The following is a 24,820-nucleotide window of genomic DNA, read 5'->3' as shown; positions in this document are numbered from 1 at the left end:
TCTTATAAAATTCAACTTCTGGAATTAAATCTAGGTTAAGTATTTTATAGGATGCTGACTGAGGGGTCCCCAGGTTTATGATTCTGAGATTTATTGGGCCCCTTCTAGATACAGAACTTCAAAAGCACTGTTAACATACACTCTCACACCTCAAGAAGACTTCAATAGAGAAAACCAGAGAAGAGTGGAGGGGTCAAGTCAGGTAAAGGGTGTGCAAGACAGCATAAGCGCCTGTTGCTCCTGAAGTTTCCAAAGGTTATTCATGTGTCAACTTGTCTCAGCAACAATATCTAGATAAGTAATACCCAAATAAATTTGTCTACTGATTGATGGGTAGATACACAGTTTTAGGTAAGTTACAGAGATGAGGAGTTGGCCCTCTCTTCTTGAGTTCTATAGCCATTCATTCACAGCCTTGGACTGAAAAAAAAAGAATATTGAAAAAATAGTGACTATGTTGAGCATGTATAGACTTTTTTGGGCCATTTTCCCCCAAGAAGTACAATATCACAACAGTAAGCATAGTATTAACACTATATTAGAGACGTAAGCCATCCAAAGACAAGGAGGTTCAAGGAAAGACATGTAGATGCTAAGGGAACACAGCATCATTTCATGAGAGGACTGGATCATCAAGTTCTAATGGAGGTCCTGTACTAATCCCCCGGGGATACTGAAGGATGACAATATATAGATCCTATTGGTTCTGTTTTCCAAAATCCTTCTAATTCTTCACGGTAAAAACCCAGGGCCCTGAGCAAAGATTGAGTTTGTCTTAGGTAGCTCTTTAGGACCCCAAGCTGAGGCCCAGGAATTTTGGAAATGAACTGTCAGAGAAAAAAATTAGCCAGCCAGTAGATCTGTTACATGGAGAATCAGATTGTGTGTGTCTGTGTATGTGTGTTCGTGTGTGTGTGTCCATCAAGTTTGTCCTGGGAGGCTAATCTCCCAGATGGTGTGAGCCATATCTCTCCTGGAGCCTAGAACGATGAGCTGCAGACAGAGAACACAGGCATTCCTGGCTCCGCCCATATCAATCCATAGGAGACTAACAACCTTAGCAAAGACGGCAAGTTCCTTCTTTAGGTCCCAGAAAAGGTTATGTGGTACCAGGAAATAGAGACAGGTTAGCACACGAGATGGACCACAAATCTTGTCCTGCTTCATCAGTGGGGACAGAGGATTATGGACCCCTCGTTCCTTATTACAGGTGGGATGTCTGGGGCACAGAGGACTGGGTGCTTTGCCATAGACTATCATGCAGGAATGGAATTGGGAATAATCGGGACATCTAGTCCTGTGCTGCCTGTGACAGAGGGCAGGGAATCAGAAATGAGGACCAGAGTGAGCTTAGTGGCTCTCTTGAGTCATTAGGTCACTGGAGAGTGGCCCTGGGAGAAAGGTGTAGCCAATGTGACAAGAGTTCAGATCACAGCCTGGAGATCTGGTAGCATATCAGTTAAAAAAAAAAAAGTCAGAAACACCAAGGAGGAAAGGGTCCAGCTAAAGAGGGTTTCAAGGGAGCAAACTTAAGGCATTCAGAGTGTTGATCCTGGGGCTGAGTTCTCCCCACTTTCCTCAAAGACCAAATAACTTCTCTCTACAAACAGCTCAGCCCTTAGCCTGGGGAGAACCCAAACATGCAGACAGGAGTGGTCCACAGACAGCAGAAAGTGGCCCAGAGGTGTCCAACCTACAATGAGTGGGTGGATGGGGGGGTGGGCTAAGCTGTGAGGATAGGACCACTTACCTGGAAGGCGTTGCTGGCAAAGCCCAGGCCTAGCTGCCGGCAGACCACCATGGCTTCCACAATGCCCCAGTTCTGGCCACATACAGTCCCCCACACAAGGGACCCATTTCTCTCTGTTAGTACCTCCACTCTGCCCTCATAGGGATTGCGGCCTCCATTCAGGCGCACCTGTGGATAGCAAGAAACATGATCATGAGGATAAAAGGGAGGTTCTCTCTATATTGCCATTAGCTCCAAGCCAGGGAGTCCTACCTGGCCACCTTTGAATTCAGAACCTCCTTAAGGGCCCTATGGGTGCCAAATTATGCCAGCATGAACTGAGTGAGGCCTCACTCAGGTGTCTGGACCTCCTAAACACCACTCTTTTTGGAATGTAACGCTTCCCAAGAGGTAACATGGATTATGTATATAGCATCTGGATTCTGCTGGATCTGGCCACTCACTCATAGATACTAGGTGCCACTGACCACTCACAGAGCCTCTCTCACTGTGGCTCTTTTCTCCCAGTGATAGAAGAAATGATGCTTCACTGTAGCTGGACCTTGTGCATGCTAGGCAAACACTCTACCAACGAAACCACATCCCAGATCCCATTCCCTAATGCTTATGCATAAGCCCCAGTGCTATTCACTCTGGAGGTGTGGTCTCTAAGGGGACAATTAAGGCCACATGAGACCATATGGGAATGCTATAATTCAACCAGACTGATGATGTCTTTATAAGGAAAAAAGAGCCTCTAGGGATACAGCAGGCACAGGAAGAGGTTATATAAGGCAACAAAGAAGGTGGCTGGAAACAAGTCAGAACAAAGAAGCCTCAGCAGACACAGAGCCCCGCAACACCTCAGCTTGGCTGTATTTTCCTTGTGGGATCAGGAGGGGACCAATCCCATTGGTGGAGATGGAAGCATTTGGGGTCAGCAGCAGCAAACCTAAGGTGATAAAACTCAGATGCTTTGATTCTTCCCAGCATGGATGCTGACACACTTGGGAGCCCCATGCCAGGCCATGCAGTGCTTGAAGGGCTGCTGTGGCAAACAAACTCTCCCGCTTTGGGGTTGTATTCAAGAAGCATGGCCTCGAACCTGGGTCTTGGAAAGGTGAGACCTGTTGGCAGTGGGGATCCAGCACTTCTGTTATCACATCCAGGCATCTGACCTAGCTCTGCTCTATCTCTACTGACCGTCAGAAGGTTCTGGAAAGCCTCATTTCTTTGGTTGAGGGTCTGTCTCATTACTGAACTTTGACTCATCTGGAGAATGACCCAGCACATTGGAACTTACAGCTGGCCATGGGTTCCAGCCTTATCAAGATTCTCTTAAAATACTTCTGGCAGTTCCAGATGGTGTTTCCCTGTGTTTGTATTTCTGCTCACCCACAAGGGAATACCCAGCTCAGCTGCCTGTTGCTGGGTTCCCACCTATGGCTGGGTTAAAGACAGTGAATTGCATCAGGAGTGTTTTAGTGTTCTGGTGCTAAGGTTGAGAACTGCTGTCTAAGCAGGAGCCTGTCACATCTGCTGCCATTATGTGTCTGTTTAAATAATCATACAATAATAGCTCTATGACAGATGTCACACAGTACTTGAAAAATTTAAGGCACGGTGAAGAGCGTTGTGTAGGAAATCCTGGGTGTTTTGTAGCATTGGCTAGACTTCCTGAAGGATAAGGGAGTGGGGGATTCTTCCTGGTAAGCAAGGGAGAGCAAGCTCTTCAAACTCGGCTTCAGGAAGGGTGGAATCTGTCTCCAGTTGCAGTTCTGCTGACTTCTTAGTTCCTTCTGTTTCTACACTGCTGCCTGTGCCGTGCTCACTCCATGCTCTGTAGACTTGCCATCCATCAGTGTAGTACCTCTGAGTCCTCACAGAGAACCTACGTCAATGGTGTCAGAGGTATGGTAGGCCCTGAGTCTCTTATAGAAAATTCGGAACTGCCACTGTACCACATGCCTAGTCCCAAAGCAAAGAATAGCCTATGGTAAGAGACCAGATATCTGCTACACTAAGAGCGGCATTTATGTGTTTGCTCATTTGGCACACTTAAAAATGTTGTGTGGCAATGACATTGAGCATGCAGTGGCAAAGCTGGTATCGAGAGTTCATCATAAGGGGCTGGAGAGATGGTTCAATGGTTAAGAGCACTTACTGTTCAAGAGGTCTTGAGTTCAATTCCCAGCAACCACATGGTGGCTCACAACCATCAATAATGGGATCTGATGCCTTCTTCTGGTGTGTCTGAAGACAGCTACAGTATGTCCATATACATGAGCACTTTTGCTTACCCTGGGGAGTCCTTCAGAGTAAGGCTACCTGATCTGTATTCTTTGGGTGAGCCATCACAGATTCCTCTGGGTATTCTATCTCCTCACCTTTTTCTGAAAGCCCATGATGGGGATATTGCATCGAACTCCAGCATCTTCCTCATGGTTGCAGCCCTGCGACTCTGTGTTGAGTTTGCAATCTATGATGGACTTCTCAGTCCCCGTGCACTGGACCTCGTTGAGGTGGATGGGCCCAATCCCTAGGAAGGGAAAAGAAGATGTGTGCTATAAAATCATCCAGGAAGTTTCCTAGAACCTGCAAGAAAGACCCTGGAAATCAGACTTGGCCTCTTCCATCTTCAAAACTCTCCCAACCCAGGCCCCTTCTCCCTGGCGAGAAGGGTGTGTGTGTGTGTGTGTGTGTGTGTGTGTGTGTGTGTGTATTTTGCTATAAGCACAGATAAAATTCATTACTAAACTGCCATGTGACCTTGGTCAGATCACATAGTATTATGGTTTTCAATGTAAAATGTTCCCCACAAGCTCATGCATTTGAATGCTTGCTCACCAGCTGGTGGTGGTGTTTTTGAAAGATTACGAAAACTTTCCAAGCCTTGCTGGAAGAAGTGTCACTGGGGAGTGGGCTTCAAGGTTCGAAGGCCTGGTCCTACTTCTGGTCCATTATTTCCTTCCTGACTTCAAATGGATGAGATGTGACCAGCTGCCTCGTGCTCTGGCCACCATGCCTTCCCTGACATCTTTTTCTTAAGTTATTTCTTGCCAGGTAACATCAGTGGGAACAGTAAGTAGCTCACACATCCAGCCTCTCTAATCACTGGGCTTCTCTCTTCAATATAGGGGCCAGACTAGAAGATGCTACTAATTTACCCTGCGGCTACCACATGCTGTGCATCTGGGGATCTGAAAGGAGTAACTATGGCTCTACTTGTGAAAGTCCCCATAGGAAACAGGTAGACTATACAAACCATGAGGTCTGAATTAGAAAGGGGTTAAAATACATTTAAGGGTGGGGTGTAAGGAGTGTATATCCCAGAATAGTAAAGAAGCCAGGGTGAATAATACTGGGGCTCAGACCCCTAAGAGTGAGAGCCAATAACTCACTTAGGAGAGGTGAGGAAAGGAGAAGACCCCAGAAAATAGTTGTCACCCTTCATGGAGGGACACAGTGCCCATAGGAACTGCCTAAGCCTCTCTCCTCTGGTCATCTCCAGTTCTCACCAGTGTCTGTGTTAGCCAAACCCAACTATGCCTTGAGGCAGGGGGCATCATGGTGGAGAGTGGACCTGGAAGGGCAGACAGGAGAGATGCTGCCAGCAACATGGAGATGGAACTAGGAAGCTTGTCTTTCTGGGGGTGTGGTGGTGAGAGTGAGCCTCAGACTGGAGAGAAAGGGTACTCTGGCCCCTCTGCTCACACCCACACTCTCTGTTTTAAGCATGTGACCTTCTTGAAGGGTCTCTGCACTTGCCTCTTTCATCTTCACTAGCCTGTTTCTCCATAGGCCCTTCCCATGCCAGAAAATGGCACCTGCTAGGACACATGGCATCGGTGGAACCCGAAGATCATCTCTGGTGCCTCCTTCATCCCAGACAATCATCCCATCACATTCTGCTCACTCATCTCTCTAAATCTGGGTGCTTAGTTCCCACCCCCCATTTCCTCAACCATAAGAACTGTGTCCCCCCAACCCCCATGGATAATGACCATGGCTAAAAGTCTTTAGCTCTGTCTCTCTGCTCTGTTCTAGTATCTTCTCCGCATAAAACCCCTATAAGTTGTTGTTTTTTTGTTTTGTTTGTTTTGGTTTTTGACTTTTCAAGACAGGGCTTCTTGTGTAGCCCTGGCTACCCTGGAACTCAGGCTGAAGATCAGGCTGGCCTTGAACCCAGAGATCATCTTGCCTCTGCCTCCCAAGTGTTGGGATCAAAGGTATGTGCCACCACCATCCAGCTGCCCATGGAGTTTTTAATTCATGTCAAATGCCTTCAACGGCTTATCACTGCCCTGAGGGAGCAGTGCGCATGATCTGCTGGCACCAAATGATCTTGGAGGTCCTATACTTGAAGACCTCCCACCCATGTTCCAGTTCAGCCCACTCCTCCCACCTCAGGCACCGAGGTCTCAGGCTCCTCCCAGCTCAGACACAGGGCTCTGGGATTCCATCATGGAGTCCAGTGCTCCTCCCTCGGCATGGCTGACACTCCTCCACAACCCACCCACTGACACCGATCCATCCTTCATTTCATTGGAAAAGTCTTTCTGGACCTCCGTTCACCCCATCTGTACTTCATTCCGCCCTGTAACCCCGCTTTGAGCACTCTGCTTTAACTTGCTCCCTGAGGATGCCTCCCCCACCAAGAGGGCAGGGACCCCACATCTTCCTTCTGTATATTCCCAGCCAGTGCCTTGCAAGACAGGAAATTTCCACGATGTCTACACAGATGCAGCTGACATCACTGAGTGCCTCTGACCTGTAACCCATTGGCCATGGGCTACAGACTCAGGAGAAGGCGGAATCTGCCTTGAAAACTTCTCTATGCCTAGGCAGGCAGGAGCCACACGAAATGACATAATGCAGTCAGAAACAAAAATGGAGATGGCCACAGGTTCCTTGGGGTCCAGGAGGGCCTTGGCCCTATTAAGGGAGTAGAGTGTCTGGAGACGGTCACCATCTAGGTGTCCTGAGGCCCAAAAGTGACTTTTAGAAGGAAAGTGCCAAGTTTCTGCTTCCATAGAAATTTATAAAGGAAGACATTTCTTGGAATTTTACAAATTAGTAAAAACATTTCATGAAAATTTGCCAGAAGATTACAAGGATCCAAAGCACAATGGCTAAGACAAATTGCAGATCCCCCAAAGGGAGCCAGAGCCATAGGATTAGGCTTGGGTTATGAATTGGAGGATAATGACAGAGATGTCCATGGCTGACATTTACTGCAGATTAGATCACAACATGCAGTTTATCTCAACTCATTTAAACATCAGGGCAATCCACTGCCTGTCACATGTGCTTCTTACTGTGGACAGAAGGCTTTTACAGTCATCTCTTTAGCCCTACCCTGCCCAATACACAGGAGCCAGTGGCTACTCAAAACATAGGGCAAGTGCATGAGCTGTAAGCATAAAATACATGATGGGCTACAAAGCTGTATTATGGAAAGGCAAGCAATCTTGTTAACAGCATTTCTATCAATGACATGTTAAAATTATAGTATTTTGGATATACTGGGTTTAACAAGATGTATTATTAGAGTTCACTTCACCTGCAATTCTTTTCATGTGGCTATTAGAAAATTCAAGATTATATATGTGGTTTGTATTACGTTATTGCAGGAAAGCACTGGTCTACGGAGCTGGAATGTTTGTTCAGTTGACCATATCTGTTCAATTGGAGTGTGCCTCCTCTTCCAGGGGTGCCTTCCTCCCTCAGTCCCTCCCTGGATATCTCTGGAGCAGTACCGTCTGGGCACAGACTCTAAGGACAGGAGCTAAAGCACACAGGCCTATCCCTCATATATGGTTCCGCTGCTGGGGAAGGTAAGGGTGTGAGCAAACACCTGGGACCTTGTTGCTGGGCTCTTGGGAAGAGCCTGCTATACCCTAGCATCTATCCAGGTGACACTGGAGCCAGACATCTCAACTGCATGCATCACCTACCCAGCTACCTTGTTTCACAGTGAAGAATCTCAGGGTTCTCCAAGGTCACCAGACAAGTAAATAGCCAGGCCAGGATGAAGACTCAGCCTCTGTCCTCTCACTACCCATGGGTGTGGGTGTGGTTACTTGTTCCATCAGCTAGAGCCAGGACTCAGAAGCTGACCCTATCTGCTCTAGGGCTTGTCTTGAAAGTGGTACTTTTCCTTTCCCGACTATTGCCATCGTATACCCAACGTGGCAGAAGGCACATGAACCTTCCATGGTGCTTTCAAGGCCAACATCAAAGGTACTCAAGGCCTCTTCTTCCAAAAATTCCTCAGGCACTTGTAAACCTTTGGCTGCTCTGGATGGTGAAAGAATTAGGTCATACAGAACACACTCATGACACATGGAGTGTCCATGTCATCAAATACTTGCTTGTTTATGCTCCGGGATGAGTGGCCCTGGTCCCATGGACCTTAGGAAAGCACAGACTTTACATGTGAATCAACTGGCAGAGTGGACTGTGGGAACACTGAAGAGCCTGATTTTCTCACTGGGATCTAAGGAGAATGAGTTGTTGTGTAGCTAGCAGAGATTGCTAGGTAACACAGTATGCTGCTGCTGCTGCCACCACCGCCGCTGCTGCCGCTGTCCCAAACCATCTACCCGTTACTGCACACTTGGAACATTGGCACAGGAAAGGATCAAATGTGATCCAGACTGGGAGTGGAAGGAGATAGTGTCAAAAAAAGGAAGCCAAAAATGTAAGAGTTTGGAAACTTCAGTCTTTCTGCCAATTACTGGGGTTCCCTGAGCCTAAAATGCCTCATATGGTGGACCAGAGGAACTGAGTTCCTCTCCAGTAGGACAGGTCTATGACCACAGGACTCTTCTCAGTTCATGCCCAGGGTGGCTGGGGGCGTGGCACACTGCAGGATGGTCAAAGACAGATGAGCTGCATATTAGGATATGCCAGTTCTGTGTTCTTCTTTAACTAAGCTGGAGATGAAGCTCGACCAGGATGCTGGAGTCCTAGCAGAGGGAACCACTGATGTGGTGTCCACGGCCTGGGTGAGTGAGGACTATTTCTTCCTTCAGGCAGCAACCAGTGAGCTCTCCAGATTCCTTTCCATGGGGTGATGGCTTCACCCCCGAGACTATAGGTTTCCTCTCACAGTCTAGGAGAGTGATTCTTAACCTTCCTAATTCTGTGACCCTTTAAAATAGTTTCCTCATATTATGGTGACCCCCAACTAGCCATAAAATTATTTACTTCATGACTGTAATTTTGCAAATGTTATGAACCATAATGTAAATATCTGATATTCAGGATATTTGATACGTGACTCCCAAATGGGTTGTGGCCCACAGGTTGAGAACTGCTGGCTTGGGACATCTCATCCTTGTCTGTAGCCCAAGCTACATCCTTACTGCCATAGCAGCCTCCCTGCTGGTCAGTGCTGAGCAGATTCCAAGAAGAGATCAAGACTGTCTTCCTTTAAGCACAGTTCTTCAGGGGAGGGCTGAGCACTCAAGAGGCTGCTTGATCTTGGGAAAGCTTCGATGGACAAGGGCTTTCAAGGCTAAGTGGTTTTCATGGACTTACCTGGGAGAGGTTGTGGTCTGTTCTGTGGTCAAGGGGACAGCATTTCTCCTGAGGTTCCCCCATTGAATTCTCCCCATTCTTTTGCTCCTTATTCACAGGAATGACTTGTCTGGGATACTTAATAGAAACCAGCATCCTTCTCACAACTGTCACATGACATCAGAGAGGGCTGCCCTGTTTCCTTTCTCTGCTGCCAGGAGGAGACCAGTATTGGCAAGGCAGCAACAGAGTGGAAATGCCAAGGTGATGGTTCTTTTGGGTGCATCCAGGCTTGATGTATTCCGAGGTCTTTTCCTGGAGGAAGGACCTGGAATTCTGGCTTTCCCATTGGAGCAGCTGAGAGTACAGAATGAGGCATTGGAGACCTGGCCTGGTCTGTCTACTAGTTGCTCTTCTACCATCTCTCTTTGCCCAGTCACCCTTTCTCTAGGGGGCAGTTCCAAACCCATCAAATGGGGATTTAATGTTCTCTGAGGAGATGGTTCAGGGAACAGGGGTATTCCAGGATTCCCTAATGGATGAGCTGCAGCAGGGAAGGAGCAGAGAAAGCTGAGCTTGAGGGGGGTCATGACCTCCCTCAGGACCTAGGTTCCTAGGACCATATTTTCCTCTGAAGAGAGGCTTCTACCTTCAGGTACCCCGTTTCTTACCTTGCCCCAGCCTGGAGCCTGTGACAGCCTCTTTCGCAGTCCCGAAGCCCAGCTCTCTGCAGACCACACTGGCAGATACCAGGTCCCATTTGTCATCGCAGACGGTTCCCCATTCTCCATTCTTGAGCACTTCCACTCGACCCTCCCCGACCTGGGCTCCACCTCTCAGCCGCACCAAGGGTTGCTGGAGAGACACACATGGTCCTGGTGAGTGCAGAAGTGACACACATCTTTCGAGTTGTCAGAGCCCCACTTCTGTCCCATGGCCCTGCCAGATGGCCATAGCTCAGAGTCGAAAACTGATCACTTATTGAGGGTCGGTTGGGGGGTGGGGGCAAAGATTCCCTCTGCAGCCTCTCATGGGCCTCTGTCTAGGCATCCTTGAGGCCACAATCAGCTCATCACTCCCTCCTATGCTTGGCTCCGAGATCCCAGCAGCAGCAGCAGCTTTCTACCTCCAGTTCTGGAACCTCCAGTGTTAAAGCTACACAGAGAAGTTTCCACCTTCCAAGCCCACCGCTCACCAGCGAATCCTTATTTTCCACTGCTTGTAATAAGAGTCTTACAGTTTAGTCCTGCAGGGAGGCCCCTTGGTGAAGAGCCAAACACAAGCAGTAATTCTGCTCATAGAGAGAGAGGCAAGAGGGAGCCACAGGAAGTAGCAAGACAGAGTGAAAAAAAAAAAAAAAAAAAAAAAGGAGGCCTTACCAGGAAAGACAGACCTAATCAGGACTAATCAGGACGTGACTCAGCAAGGAAGCTGCAAGGGACAGGGAGTCTTCTTAGTTAAGACCAACAGCCAGTCAAGTCCAGTTCAAAAGATATAGCCTGTCCAGACACACAGAGAGGGCAGAGAGGGCAGAGAGGGCAGAGAGGGCAGAGAGGGCAGAGAGGGCAGAGAGGGAGGAGATGGTAGTTTAAATGCCCCTAATCTTACTCACTGTCTAGAAGCCTCAGCCCCCTTCTGGGACTTCCGGAATTACCCAGGAATAAGATCCATTCCCTGCAAATTTCATGAAGTCTGTGGATTACATCTAGAAGGTTTGGAGTTGGCCTCACCTGTCTACACAGCAGCTTTGCCTCGGTTTCTGTGCACATGTACATACCCATTTGTGCACACTGTGTGTGGGTGCGTGTGTGTGTGTGTGTGTGTGTGTGTGTGTGCAAGGCTCTGAGTTACTGTTGATACTTGATGGAGGGCTGTGAAGTCACTGTAGGCAGATCAGGCCAGAGACCTTATTCTACTGCGACTTATGTGGTCTATAGCCTATGACTTCCTTCAGCCCAAGTACTGATGGCCAGGATGAGGCAGACCTGCCTGAAGGTGGTGTATATCAAGCATTCTAACCTTCTGCCACCTCAAGGAGAAAGGCACCAAGTAAGAGCTGTCTGTCTAGTCTTCCAGTCACCCCTGGCTTCCCCACAATGGTGTCTTGGGGCTAGCCTTGAAAGGGAGGGTGCTGTGACACCCAGACACCCAGAGTCCCCTAGAGACTGCTGAGCCCGGCACTCATGTGAAAAGGGAGGGTGGATGGGTGAGCTCAAAACACTGAGTGGCTTCAGAAACTTTGATTCTTACTTCAGAAAGCAGAGCACAGTGCGGAAAACCACTGGCTATAGCCTCTGTTTTCAGCAAAATGTGACCTCCTTCCCAAGCTCACGAGTGGGATATAGTGCCCCCACCCCCACTCACGTGGACCCACCATCCTGACCACAACTAGATGGAGACAGAATATCAGATTGCTTAGCCACAGACCCTGGCAGTGGCCAGGTGGTGATCCAGCTGGCCACGGAGTGAAGACAGAAACCAAGGAAAATATGAGGTCAGCCTCCCACTTTGGTCACTGGTTTGGTATGAACTTGACTCCTTTCCTTTATACAGAACAGCAGAGGAATTCCAAAACAGTAGGATCTGGAACTCTGGGTGACAGGGAAAGCTGGGGGTGGATATGGGGAGGAGGCAGGATGAGGCCACCAGGACGAGGGGCAGGGGAAACGAAGGTTCAGGCAGGGGTAAATTGGGTCCTAGAAAGAGCACTGTCCAGCTGTGCCTGTGACATAGTACGAAGGTATCTGATAAAGTAGTCACATATTTGCACTTCCATGGCCCCCTGAGAGGATTGAGCAGGCCAAGCTCACTGTTTCCCAGAAATTCCAGAAAGTTAGGAGGTTCCTTTAAGTCATTCCCACAGCCTGGGCAGAAGGCTAGGCTCCCAGCATGCATTTCACTCCACTCACTTACTGCTGGGACTTTCATTCAAATACCTCCCTGTCTGAGTGAGGCACCCTGGATGGTTTATTGGAGGCATCCTTCCCTTGATTTCCTACCTATGTGGGGCACTTCAGAGGTAGCTGAGGAAAAGGGTAGGCAGGAGGAAGAGAAGGGAGAGGAGACACAGTTACTATTGGTCTGCGGAGACATTTCTACTGTTCCCCCAACTTCCATTCCTCTAAAGCTCCTTCCTCTCCTCTTCTCCCCTAGCATGGAACTCACCCTGCCACCATGATGTCTTTTGAGTACACAGATCTTAAATGGCCTGGGGACTCAGCCCATGATAGAAGTTTTATCAAGCCTGTGACTCAAATCCTGATCTGTGATCAATCCTTCTTCCAATTTATGTTAGCAATTTCCAGAACAGATACCACCCACAAACATCCAGTACCCAACAACACATATTAAACACACATACACACACACACATAGAGGGAAGGAGAGAGGGAGGGAGGGAGAGAGAAAAAGAACAGGATTGTTTGGCATATACATACATACATACATACACACACATATGTATGTATGTATGTATGTATCTACGTATGTATGTATGCATGTATGTATGTATGTATGTATGTATGTATGTATGTATGTATGTATATTTATCCACACACACATATGAAGACTGTCTACATGATTATGGAGGGAAGACAGATTAGAGACCCTGGCTTTTTCAGAGGATCAGTCTGCCCTATTTGGGTCACTCACTTGTTCTGGGGAAATCAGTCAGCTGAAATGGAGGATCTAATTTATATGGGAAAATATGCCTCCCTGCCCCTGCCCTCAGACCAGTTAGTCTCACACACCCTCTATACAAACCAAGAGGCCATTCCTGTAATGGCAATGTGGCCAGCAGACAGATGGCTAGTAGGTGAAACCTTTGTGCAGTTAGCTTTTCTTCTGTGAAATAAACCCAAATGAGTTAGAAAAAAACATGGCTGAAGTCATGTGCCTTGGAGAGTCGAATCCTTCTTCCTATAGTTCCTGAGTCCTGGATGCTTTCTCCTTCAGGAACTTTATAGGAGCACAAGGTCCCTTCCTGGCTGGCTACTCCATATCACTTGCTCATGCTGACTCAGTGGACTGAGGACAAGGAGCCTGTGCTGGCCAATAATGGGGTGCTCTCCACAGAGTCCGCTTTGATTTTTATTGAGGCAGCAACAATGGTCTCAGCTGGGGCCAGTTCTCTCTCCTGTTCCCTATCTAATCATGACCCCTACTAGTGGCCAAGTGCCCATACTTTTTGCCCAGCCCTTACCTCTGGCTTATAGGCTTTCCGGAACCTTGAGGGTCCATCAGGGCTGAAGATCTGGCTAGGCACACAACTGACCACAGCTGGCTGCCCGTTCTCACAGGTGGCATTCTTCACAGGGTCCCGGGACACTGAAGGGCCCAGCTTGCAGCTGGAGATGTGTGCTTCAGTGCCCGTGCAGTTCATAGAAAACTGCCAGTAACGCAGCTTCCTCCTTGAGGCAAAGGTTCTGCAGGGAAAGGGAAGGGATGGGTAACTATAGCATCCCAACAGTCACCTGCTTCTCTCCTGCCTAGCAGGTCCATTTCCCAGAATGCAGTCTCCCTGCCCTCTCCCACCCCTGTGCTGGATTATAGGCATGCAGCAACACTCCTGCCTTTATTTTTATTTTAAAAGCATAACAGTTAAAGGATAGTGGTTTCTAAAAGCCCCTTTCTTAAAGAAACAGGCAAATGATAAAGTAACTAAGCCAGTCCTATGAAAATAGCAATTGTCCATTCAGGGACAGAGCTCTTACAACCTAACCACCCCCTAAAGGTGCCACTTCTTAATACTACTACAGTGCAATTTGTAGTAGAGAGGACAGTCAACCCATAGCATTCTGTAACGATGCATGAAGGTTAGGGACTGGGATGGCTGGAGGAAGAACTGTGCTGGGAGAGTCGCTGGCCCATGGCAAGATCCCTGGTACCAGAAGAAAGACCCACCTCCCAGAGCAAAGACAACTCCCAATTCTGGCAACTGGGGCCCACAGCCAACTCTGCAGATGCATATGTTGATGGCTTTGCCTCCATCTTTTCTGTGAATTGAAACACTGTTGTAGGAAAGTTAAAAACTCAGGTGAGGATTAATCTCTCTCCTTAGTTTTGGTCGAAACTAACTAAATGGGTTACTCTCTCAGTGCAGGTGAATATTCAGACAGAGGAATTATCATAGCAAGGTGGCAGCTAACTCAGTGAATGCTGGTAAAACACTTAAAACAGTGCACATATCCAGGGAAGCAGTTTTTGAAATGAATAAAAACTGTAGGGGTGACGTGGATTGTCCCCCAGGGGTTCATGTATTGGAATGTTTGGTCCTCTGCTACTGGCTCTGTTTTGAGAGAGGTAGGGCCTGGCCAGAGAAGATGGGTCTCTGCAGGAGGGATGGTCAGAGTGTGGACTCTCTTCCGCTTTCTCGGCTCCTGATCCTCAGGGATGTGAGGAGTCCCAGCTGCACACCCCTGCCAGTGAACTCCATCATGGCTTCCCCACCATGATGGACTGTGTCCTCCCAAACTGTGAGCCAAAAGATCCTTCCTCCCTTGAGTTGCAGTACTTTGGTATTTTGTCACACTGAAGAGAAATGTTAGAGGACAGAGAGATGGCTTAGAGGCTAAGGGACATGCATTGCTCTTGTACAGGACCTGAATTTGGCTTCTAGCACCACACCTGTTACACTAGCTCTAGAGAGAATCTGATGTCCCTGTCCTCTGCATGCATGTACACACACACACAAACACACACACACAAACACGAGAGAGAGAGAGAGAGAGAGAGAGAGAGAGAGAGAGAGAGAGAGAGAAACTGTTAAAAGAAAGAAACCAATAAAATGGCTAAAGGAGAAAAAGAAAAGAGGTAGGATCCATTAGCTCAGTGGTTAAGAGTACTGGCTGTTCTTCCAAAGGACTCAAGTTCAATTCCCAGCACCCACATGGCAGCTCACAACTGTCTGTAACTCCAGCTCCAGGGGGATCTGACACCCTCACACAGACTTACATTCAGGCAAAAGACATGCACATAAAACAAAAATAAATTAATTACATAAAAGAGAGAAGGAATTCTTGCCAAGGTGATGAGGAACTGATGGAACATTGGGCTATCACTAATCGTGGGGTCTAAAGGGGTATGCAGGAGGACACTTGTCCTCTGAAGCTGTCCAGCTTTTCAGAGCCTGTGTGCTTGTCCCTGGGCAGGATTCAGAGAGATGCTTGAGGAAGCTGACTGTTGCTACCCTGACAGAGGAGGCTATGTGGCAAGGAGACCCTGGAAGGGACAGCTGTGAGGTCTGTCCCTGCTGGTCCAGCCTCTGCAGAAACCTCTGCCTTGTCTCTGGGTGAATGGTATGTGAACACAGAGGAAGAACAAACTCTTTAGATGTCGCTATTGTCTCCCTTTTCCCAAAATGTGCATCTTGGGGAAATTCTAGCACAGCAGTGGGTACAAACACTCAAATATCTAAAATACACAGTATATCTGCTAGCTCAGGATGTATGCTCACCACCATGACATCATACAGTAGAGATGACCACAAGGGGGCTATTATTAATTCCAGAGCAGCTCCCCCTCCCCACTTCCTGTGAGGCCCCTAGCTCTGAGAAACCTCACCTCCCTTCCACACATGTGCAGGAGCATACACTCAGGGGAGCATTAGCTGTTCCAGGTCAGAGCACACTGGACCCACCGCTGGCTTAGGAAAGTCCATCTGTTTCCAGCTGTCGGTGGACACCACCCTCTCTCACCCAGCATATAGGGCTGCCTTAGACCTGCTCCAGTCTTCCCCAGACAGCCCCCCTTCTGTCTTACATCAGCTCCCAGGAATGTGCCGCCCACCATGACCCTCCACAGGCCTCCAGCTGCCAGAGCACCACCCCACCCCCATCTTAGTCACTCATGCATTGGCTGACTGGCCCCAGAGAATCAAGAGATGAGGTGAAGGGAAGGGAAGCATAGGCTGCCCACCCCCGGGTACTGAATGACTGAGGTTACAGACAGCCTTCTGCCAAGCTAGAAGCCAGCAGGGCTGTAGCAGTTAATGAGTTTGAGTTACTATCGAAACATAGAGAGTCCCAGTGGCTTCTCCTCAGCCAAGGGAAAGCTAGATTTTATGAGAGTCTGCCAGGGGCTCAATGTGTCTGTTCCAACTACACTTTCTAAACCTGGGGAAACTCACCCAAGGAAGGGGTTGGAGTCTATTGGGTCCATGTGAGATGAACTTTAGCTAAAACTCTCCTTGCCCAACCTATGTATTATGCTTACACAGTCTATCCATTTCCCTGGGCTGGAGCACTTGGTGCCTTTTGGGTAAGCTTTCCTAAGCGACGTTAGTTCCATCATCTAGTTTGTTTTCCACAGGAATGTGAGTTATCTAAAAGCAAGGTCTAGCAAGCAATGAAATGGTCCCTCACTAGGACTGTACTGACTTCACAAGGATAGGAAGCCCCGCCCCACTGGCCCTGTCCTCTTACTTGTAGGCTTTGGGGTTGAAGGTCTTCTCTGCAGGGAAGCCGAACATGCCACAGACCACGTGGGAATTCTTGGCTGTCCAGTGCTTGTTGCAGATCTGCTTCCAGGCCTTGCCCTCCTTCACCTCCACGTAGCCCTCTGTCACAGGCTTGCGATGGCGGAAGGCAGACAGGATAGGCCGAATCCGGATATCTTCCACCTGTATATTTAGGCTCTGTGAAGAAGGAGATGTAGAAGGTCAGGGGTTATGATGGATGTCTGGCCCTGGACAGGTGCCAGATAGCAGCAATTCCTTCCTCAGGGACCATAGGCTGATTTCTGCTGGCCCACCTCTCTCCAGGGTCTGCAGAAGGGCCCATGTTCTCCCAATGGGCACACAGCACCGTCACCAGTTGTTATACTTTGGGAGGTAGTGTGGTAGCAGGCACCACACTTGATGACTTGGAGTACCACCCCCCCCCCCAAGCTCCCCTTTTTCCTATAAGGAGATATGGGAAACCAGAGGCAGTAGATTCTTCCTGCATGGGCTTTAAACATAAAAGCACAAGAGAGAAAGTCTTCTTCACCTTTTCATAACCTCAGAATGAGGGTTTGGGGCTTGCAGGAAAAGAAGCAAAGCCACCCAGTATTGAGTGTGTCGTGTATAGGGAGCCTCAAACCTGGGGAGCTGTGAGCTAAATAGAGCTGGGGATGGTTATTTGGCTGTGGCAAGGCAAGATTCTGCATGTCTCAAGTCCCTTAGAAAGCTGCCTTCTAATCCTCCTGGGTCAGTGAGGGTCGCAGTTTGGGTTTGGGTTTCGAGAGACTCATTGGCAGGATGCTTCTGAAGGAAGTAGAAGACTAGAGAGGGGGTGCTCCCTGACACCCAGTTAGAACAGCCTTGCGTGAGAAGTGAGACCTTCAGAGGCCACAGAGAGAAAAATGACTGGGGGAGGGGTCCCCAGAGTTACCCTGACACGTTTCATGTTCTCCAAGGCATAGCCCATCAGTGCTCACATCCAGAACGTCTCACTTCGAGCTCTCCTCCTGCCCCTCTGGAGCCATTGCCGTACCCTGCGAGAGTCCCTAACGGAGTCCCTGCCTCCATTTATCTGCTACGGGACTGGCCAGAGAGTCCTGTCTAAAGCTCTTATCTCTGCTTGTTCCTCAGCCAGACCCATTTTTCTATAACACACAGCCATCTAAGTTAGAGATGTCCATAAGCTTTCCTGGCTGATTCCAGCTACGCCTCCCTCCCTGCTTGATGTCCCCAGCTCCAATTTACCCTCAGATACTAGTGACCACATGTTATCAACAGCTGCTAACATGCTTAGCATGTTTATGTCAAACACTTCCCATTTTCTAACCCTTAAGTAGAATAATGTGGCTTATTGCTAATGTTGACAGCTTACAGATGCAAAAGCTAGTAATTCTAATTTCTTCCTCAGACCACCCTGAGGTGCGCTGTGAGACACACCCTGATCAAGGCCAGGGAGGGAGAGCTGGGACTGGTAAGGGCCAAGCTGAAAGGAAGACTCCAGTGACCCAACTACCCTGTCCAGCCAGAATGCAAATGAATCGGAGATTGAACAGAGCCGTTATTTGGGTGCCCAGGGATTAATGTCTCCTGCCACAGGCTTCAGAGTCCAGATCCAGGCCTCACTCCACAGGTTCTGCACGACAGTGGAAAGTATGTGGCCAGGAGTTATGGCATTTGGCCCCAGCTCCCTCCACGCAAAGCGGAAGGAAAGCTGCTGGGGCAGGATTATGTTTTCCTGACTGGATCCTTTACCATTCTCATCAGCCCACAGGACTCGTGCAGCCTAGACACATGGGCAGTGACGAGCCAAGAAGTGGCCTGAGGTCTGATCCAAGCCCACAGGCTAGCTCCCTCCCTGCCTCTTCCCACAGCAGGAGGCCCCTGGCACCCAGTGTGGATGCCTCATGCCCAGAAGGAAAGTTATGGCTGTTCCGCTCATCCACGGCAAGCACAGCCGACATATTCCATTCACAGATCTTTTCTTGGCCGTCAGCAGTTGTAGAACCTTACAGATGGGAGATATGAGCCCTACCATGGTACTATAGAGAAAGAATGGCTGGCTGGGAAGCTCAGCAGCCACCCTGACAAGGGGTCTGCACAGGGCCTGAGGCCACAAACAATCACACTTGTTGGAACACTTATCTCTTTTCCTGCCTTGATGTAGGACAGGATACGACCCACTGGCTGACCTTAGGCTTCCTGGCAGGGATAGTGAGCCCCAGGGTTAGCCTTAGCTATCATTGTCTTCATTCCTCTCAATCCATACATGTGTGTCTGTGTGATACACACACGTGTGCATAATGGTACATGTGTATGTGTGTATGGTACATGTATCTTCCTGTGAGTCTATGTATCCACGAATTTAAATTTCTCTTTGTGTATCTGGGAGCTAGTACTATGTCTGTGAATTTGTGTACATATGTATATGGTACAAGGCTGTGTGTGTGTCGTGTGAGTCTTTATTCATTTATGTGTATGGTGGTATATGGCCTGTATGTGTCTTTGTATGTATACCTGAGGGACGGAGAAGAGAGAAATAGAGTCAATCCCTACAATACTTAAAGAAAGCAGTCAGAATGGACTTGGCACTCATTTTTCTGAGGTAGAACATCCATCTTTACCTGTAGATCAAGTCCTTCTTCTGGCAGGCACTGTGGTGGTTTGAATGGGAATGGCTCATGGTTGACTACTTGGTCCTCAGTTGGTGGAACCATATGGGAAGGATTAGGAGGTGTGGCCTCCTTGGAGGAGGTGTGTCACTGGGGTCAGGCTTTGAGGTTTCAAAAGACTCCTGCCTTTCTCACTGTGCCTCTCACTGATCTCCTGTTTTTTGATCAAAATGTGAGCTCTTAGCTTGTCCCGCTGCCATACCTTTGCTCTGTCATCATGGACAATAACTCTCTGAATCCATAAGCCTAATTAAACACTTTCTTTTGTAAGTAGCCTTGATGTGATGCTTTGTCAAAGCAATAGAAGTAATTAAGACCAGAACCATCCATGTCATCCACTTGTTCATGTATTCACTCAACAAAACACAGTCTGTTGTCCATGGGCCTTACCAGACTCCTCTGCACCCCTCTCCGTGCCCTGTTTCCTCTTTTTTTTTTTTTTTTTAAAAAAAAGATTAACCGATAGCTTTATATAGTTAGTAATGCTCAAATAACAAGATGCCCACACAATTAGAAGTGTTAACCAATGAACTAACCTAGATATAAGTTGTTACCCAGGACTGCTCTTGGTACCTGCGTGGGCATCCATCGCTCCTACATACCTGCCTCTCCCTGTTTCTTCTTTAGTGGCAAAGGCCACTGCAAATCAAGTGTCATTTGACTGCATGTGAGGCTCTGTGAACAGAACCTTACATCTCTTCCCCTCCTACAAAAACCTACAGGATAGCAAACGGCATGTCTCTAATTTGAGGTAAAAACATGAGAAAATTTGGTGAGGTTGGGCAACTTGTTCAACTTTATAGTCTTATTACTAAGCAGATAAAAATAAAAATGGAGCTGTCTCTATTCCAGCTTCTGGGGTTAGTGACCACTAGCCCCCGAGCACTATCTGTTCTCACACATCTTTCTTGCCCAATATTGTAGTGACTCTAATACTGGTTAGCCTCCAGCTCTGATTTCTGGGTGGTCCCCTCAGGGCTGCCTGGCACTGTGTATATTAGAAGTTCAAGACAGTCCCCAGAAGGACTGTGAGTCAGAGGATGGTGGACGTGAGGGATGAGCTGCTCTTGCCCTCAAGCCAAGGAAGTGGCAGGCAAGCTTTGGTGGCACGTACTCATGTGAGCTCTGCAGCTTCCCCAGGTCCTGGGAGACCTCAGGGTTAGAAGGCAGATGCCTGCACGCACCACCTCCCTCCTACTTCACTGCTGTGGAATCCCTTCATAACCACAAGGATTTTCTTTTTCCCAGAACTTCAGCTCCCAAAGATGTTTGTTTGAAATATCAAAATGAGTAGTTTTTTTCTTTCCTGTAGATATGTTAAAGTTTTATACAGTTATTTGTCTGTTTATGTATGTGTTGAGAACATATATGTGGGTGTGCATGCTACAGCACGTGTGTAGAGGATAGAGGACAGCCTACGGATTGAATTCAGGCCATCAGGCTTTGAGGAAAGCACCTTTACCACTGAGCCATCTTGATCCAATTTGTAGATTAAAGACCTAGAATATCTTGAATTCTGACTAATATTTACCTGAATGCTAGTCCTCTTGTCCAAAACAAAGTGTCCAGAGCTCCAAAAAGCTTTCCTTCCAGGTCCTTGCAGAACCCCCTTCTCTTCTCCCCCACAGAACTAATTTCCTACTTCTCAGGGAGGCCCTGGGAGTGATTAACACACATTCTCATCAGAGGAAACCAAGGTACAGTGAGGTCAGGGGCCCGCCATGTTGTAGCTGCTGGGCTGGTGGGAAGAGAGAAGAATGGATGACCAGGAAACGGACATCCAGGCTTATGCCTTGAACCATTTAACAGGCACAGCATCTATTGGTGACTTGTAAATCATGGAATGTGGCAGTCTGGGACCTCTGCCCATGAGGAGTCACCCATTTTGAAAGGCTAGCTGCCTCAGGGTATGATGCAAGGAGAGGCAAAGCAAGAAGCACACAGCTTGCAGCCAACTCCTTTCTAGAGGGACTAGAAAATCTGTAGTGAGCAAATGGCCTCTCTGCAGAATGAGGCGGATCTTAGCTTAGGGCCTTGTCTCTTTCTTCTGTTTTAGAAGCTATAATTTAACCTCTTAGTGGAATTCACTCCAGGGCTACAGACGGAGTAGAGGAAATGTCATTATACCAACAACCTCCTGGGATGTACCACTGTTTGGAAAAGCTTGCTCACTTGGTCTCTCCTCCATTGCTAACACGTTTTGCCATCTTGCTTGAAAGGCCTGCAGCACGCCTTATTTGACTATTCTTTTTGAAGTAGGCAGTCACATTCAGACCCATGTTCCTCCCCCTCACCCCTTTCTCAACATCTCATACCAACCAACCCAAATGCCCACAATTCTTCCTTATACAGACAGGGCTATCAAGTGAGTCCCGCCTGCCCAACTTTGCAGACTACACCTCCTGTATCCTCTCTTCTGCTCTCCTCTTAACTCCTATGGCCTGTTTGTCTCCAACAACATCTCATCTTCTCAATTTCCCATCTACACTTCTGTGGTCCAAACAGGTATGTAGGATGTGACGGTTTATATATGCTTGGCCCAGGGAATGGCACTACTTGTAGGCATGGCCTTGCTGGAGTAGGTGTGGCCTTGTTGGAGGAAGTATGTCACTATGGGCATGGTTGTGGGTTTTAAGACCCTCATCCTAGCTTCCTGGAAGCCAGTCTTCTCCTAGCAGCCTTCAGCTGAAGATGTAGAACTCTCAGCTCTGCCTGCACCATGCTCCTGCCTTGATGATCATGGACTGAATCTCTGAACCTGTAAGCCAGCCCCAATTAAATGTTGTCTTTATAAGAGTTTCTTTGGTCATGGTGCCTGTTCACAGCAGTAAAGCCCTAAGACACAGGACAATTGTAAATATTTAAATAGGCCATTAAAATTCTACCACCTCAAACCCTTACATGTCTTCTGAGATCTAGTCCAGTCCATGGCCAGTCTCTGATCCAGTCCATTGCTACATTAATTCTCAATGACCACCATGTATTATGCAGACAATACTAGGTTTCCCTAGGGCACTGGCTTCAGCCATTTCTTGCAATTTCCCCAACCAACAATCAGGTTAAAAAACCCATTGATTGGCACATATAGCAGAGGACTGCCTTGTCTGGCCTCAATGAGAGAGGAGGCAACTAATCTTGTAGTGATTTCATGCTCCAGGGAAGAGGGACGTGGGGAGCACCCTTTCAGAGGTGAGGGGAAGGGGGATAGGGGAAGAACTCTGGGAAGAAGGATTGGATGGGGGAGGCAACATTTGGGAAATAATAAATGAAATAATTTTTTAAAAAAGAAAAAACATTGATTGCTTGATTAACCCACACATATATTTATTTCTTCATATGTGTTTATAGAGTGGTACTATGTCCCAAGTACTGGATAAGACTGGTCATGCAAGCTGCTTGCTGTCATAAGGCTAGTAGAGACAGAAGCTTTACCACATTCTTCATGAAGCAGCCTTTCTGCCCCAAATCTCTTTACTCTCTTCAGTCTTTAAGAACATTTATTTGCATGAGTGTAAATATGAGTCGGTGCATGTTTGCTGCCAGGTGAGTGAGAGCCAGAGGTCAGGCCTGGTATCTTGTACTCCGTCTTATTTTTTGAGACAGTCTCTCTCACTGGACCTGAAACTTGCTGATTCAGCTATAAGAGCTGGCCAGCGAGAGCCAGGGACCCTTCTGTCTCCACTCCACAGCATAGGATTAGAAACATGAGCTTCCATGTTTATCTTTTTTATGTGATTGCTGGTGATCAAGCCAAGGTCCCCACACTTGTGAGGCAAAAATGATTGGCTGAGCCAACTCTTCAGCATGCCCCAAATATCTCACCCATTTAGATAGATTTATTTATTTATTTATTTATTTATTTACTTACTTACTTTTGTTTTTTTCAAGACAGGGTTTCTCTGTGTAGCCCTGGCTGTCCTGGAACTCACTCTGTAGACCAGGCTGGGCTCGAACTCAGAAATCCACCTGTCTCTGCCTCCCAAGTGCTGGGATTAAAGGTATGCGCCACCACTGCCTGGCGTTTTTTTTTTTTTAATTCCTCCAGTATCTTCTTTTGATACCCTCATCTGAACTTAGTAGTCCTTTGATTATACTGGCTACTGTAGGGGAATTTTAATCCAGCAACATGGCTGCTTTGATCACATCCAAAGACCATCTAGGTCTGCTGTGAGCTGGTTGGAATGCAGACCTGCCCTTAGTACACACCTTTAATACCTCTGGCTGGAATCCTTTAGTATATACCTTTAATCCCAAACAATGACATCTAATTGAGGGGCAGACAAGGTGATGAATCAGAGAAAGATTTGACAGAATGAGTCAGAGATAAGGATACGCTCAAGTCTTAGGAGAAAAGCTGTTTTAGAGAGTGCAGGGAGAGAGAGTTCAGTTTTTCAGTGAATTGGGAGTTGAGTGAGTTGAGTTGAGTTGAGTTGGGAGTCAGTGCAGTGAATGCAGTGCAGTGGAACTGAGTTTGTTCACGAGTTCATGCAACTCAGTGCAGGTCAGCAGAGGCAGTTGAAGCCAGAGAGTAAGAAGGTGCTGTTTGTTAAAAAACAAAATCCCAAATGTTTGATTTTACCAATAAAGACCCAGGAGCCAGATGCTGAGGTGAAGGTCTGCTAGCTCATAGAGGCAGAGAAAGCACCCAGCTGATCTTCCTACTCCACTGATGTCCCAGAGGGAAAAAGCCCCCCCCCCTTTTCTACACTATCTTAAATACCAGTCAACTCAGTGTCCCTACTTTCTACTTCCTGTGTTTTCTTTTGTTCACTCCCTGTCAACTGGTTGCTTGCTCTGCCTCTTGACATAGGATTGACTTTATTTAATCCTGTTTGCAAAAAGCTCTTGGATTAAAGGTGTGTACTAGGACTGAGCCACACCACAACTAGAAACAGTCTTTTCTAGTTCAGAATTTCGGGATTCACAATGTGATCATATATCCTGCAACAAGAAAGAGCCAGAATATTAGAACAAATTGCCAGAATTAGTTTGAGGCCAAGCAGAGCAATTCAGTGAGAAGCTGAGAGAAGCCAGATTGAATCAGTCAGCTTGGAGTGGAGTTTAAGCCAGAACAGTTGAGTTAAACCAGCTAGCAATAGTACAGAAAGAACTAGAAAAAGTGAGTTTATTCATCAGCAAGCCTCCAAGATGACAATTACATCAAGCAGAAAAAAAACAAAACAAACAAAAACAGTTACAGGTTACTTTGTGTTGTTTTCTGTCTTTCCACATGATTTTATCTCCTAGTAGGACTGTGACTGTGAGTTATCTTTTTATAGGTCTGGCGGGGTAGACCTGTGATCCTAATAGCCAGGAGACTGAGGCAGGAGGCTTTAAGTTCAAGGCTTGCTTGGGCTTTAGGGAGTTCAATGCCAGCCTGAGCAATTGATCCTGTCTCAAAATTAAAAATTTAATAAAGAAGGGAGGAGAAGGAGGAAATAAAGAAGGGAGGAGAAGGAG

General features: G+C 47.6%; 1 protein-coding gene across 1 annotated transcript in view; it reads right to left on the bottom strand.

The window, feature by feature from the left end:
• Positions 1–24,820, bottom strand: part of Loxl2 (lysyl oxidase like 2) — an 84,803-nt gene that overhangs the window by 15,388 nt on the left and 44,595 nt on the right. The window contains exons 4-8 of the mRNA XM_028758730.1: positions 16,675–16,886; positions 13,455–13,677; positions 9,925–10,108; positions 4,117–4,268; positions 1,751–1,918 (exon numbers count right to left, since the gene is read on the bottom strand). Of these exons, the coding sequence (XP_028614563.1) occupies positions 1,751–1,918; positions 4,117–4,268; positions 9,925–10,108; positions 13,455–13,677; positions 16,675–16,886 (939 nt within the window). The remainder of the gene's footprint in view (positions 1–1,750; positions 1,919–4,116; positions 4,269–9,924; positions 10,109–13,454; positions 13,678–16,674; positions 16,887–24,820) is intronic.

The sequence above is a fragment of the Grammomys surdaster genome, unplaced genomic scaffold (assembly GCF_004785775.1).
Source record: "Grammomys surdaster isolate TR1022 unplaced genomic scaffold, NIH_TR_1.0 126219, whole genome shotgun sequence".
NCBI classification, from domain to species: domain Eukaryota; kingdom Metazoa; phylum Chordata; class Mammalia; order Rodentia; family Muridae; genus Grammomys; species Grammomys surdaster.
This window is presented reverse-complemented; position numbering and strand designations above follow the sequence as displayed.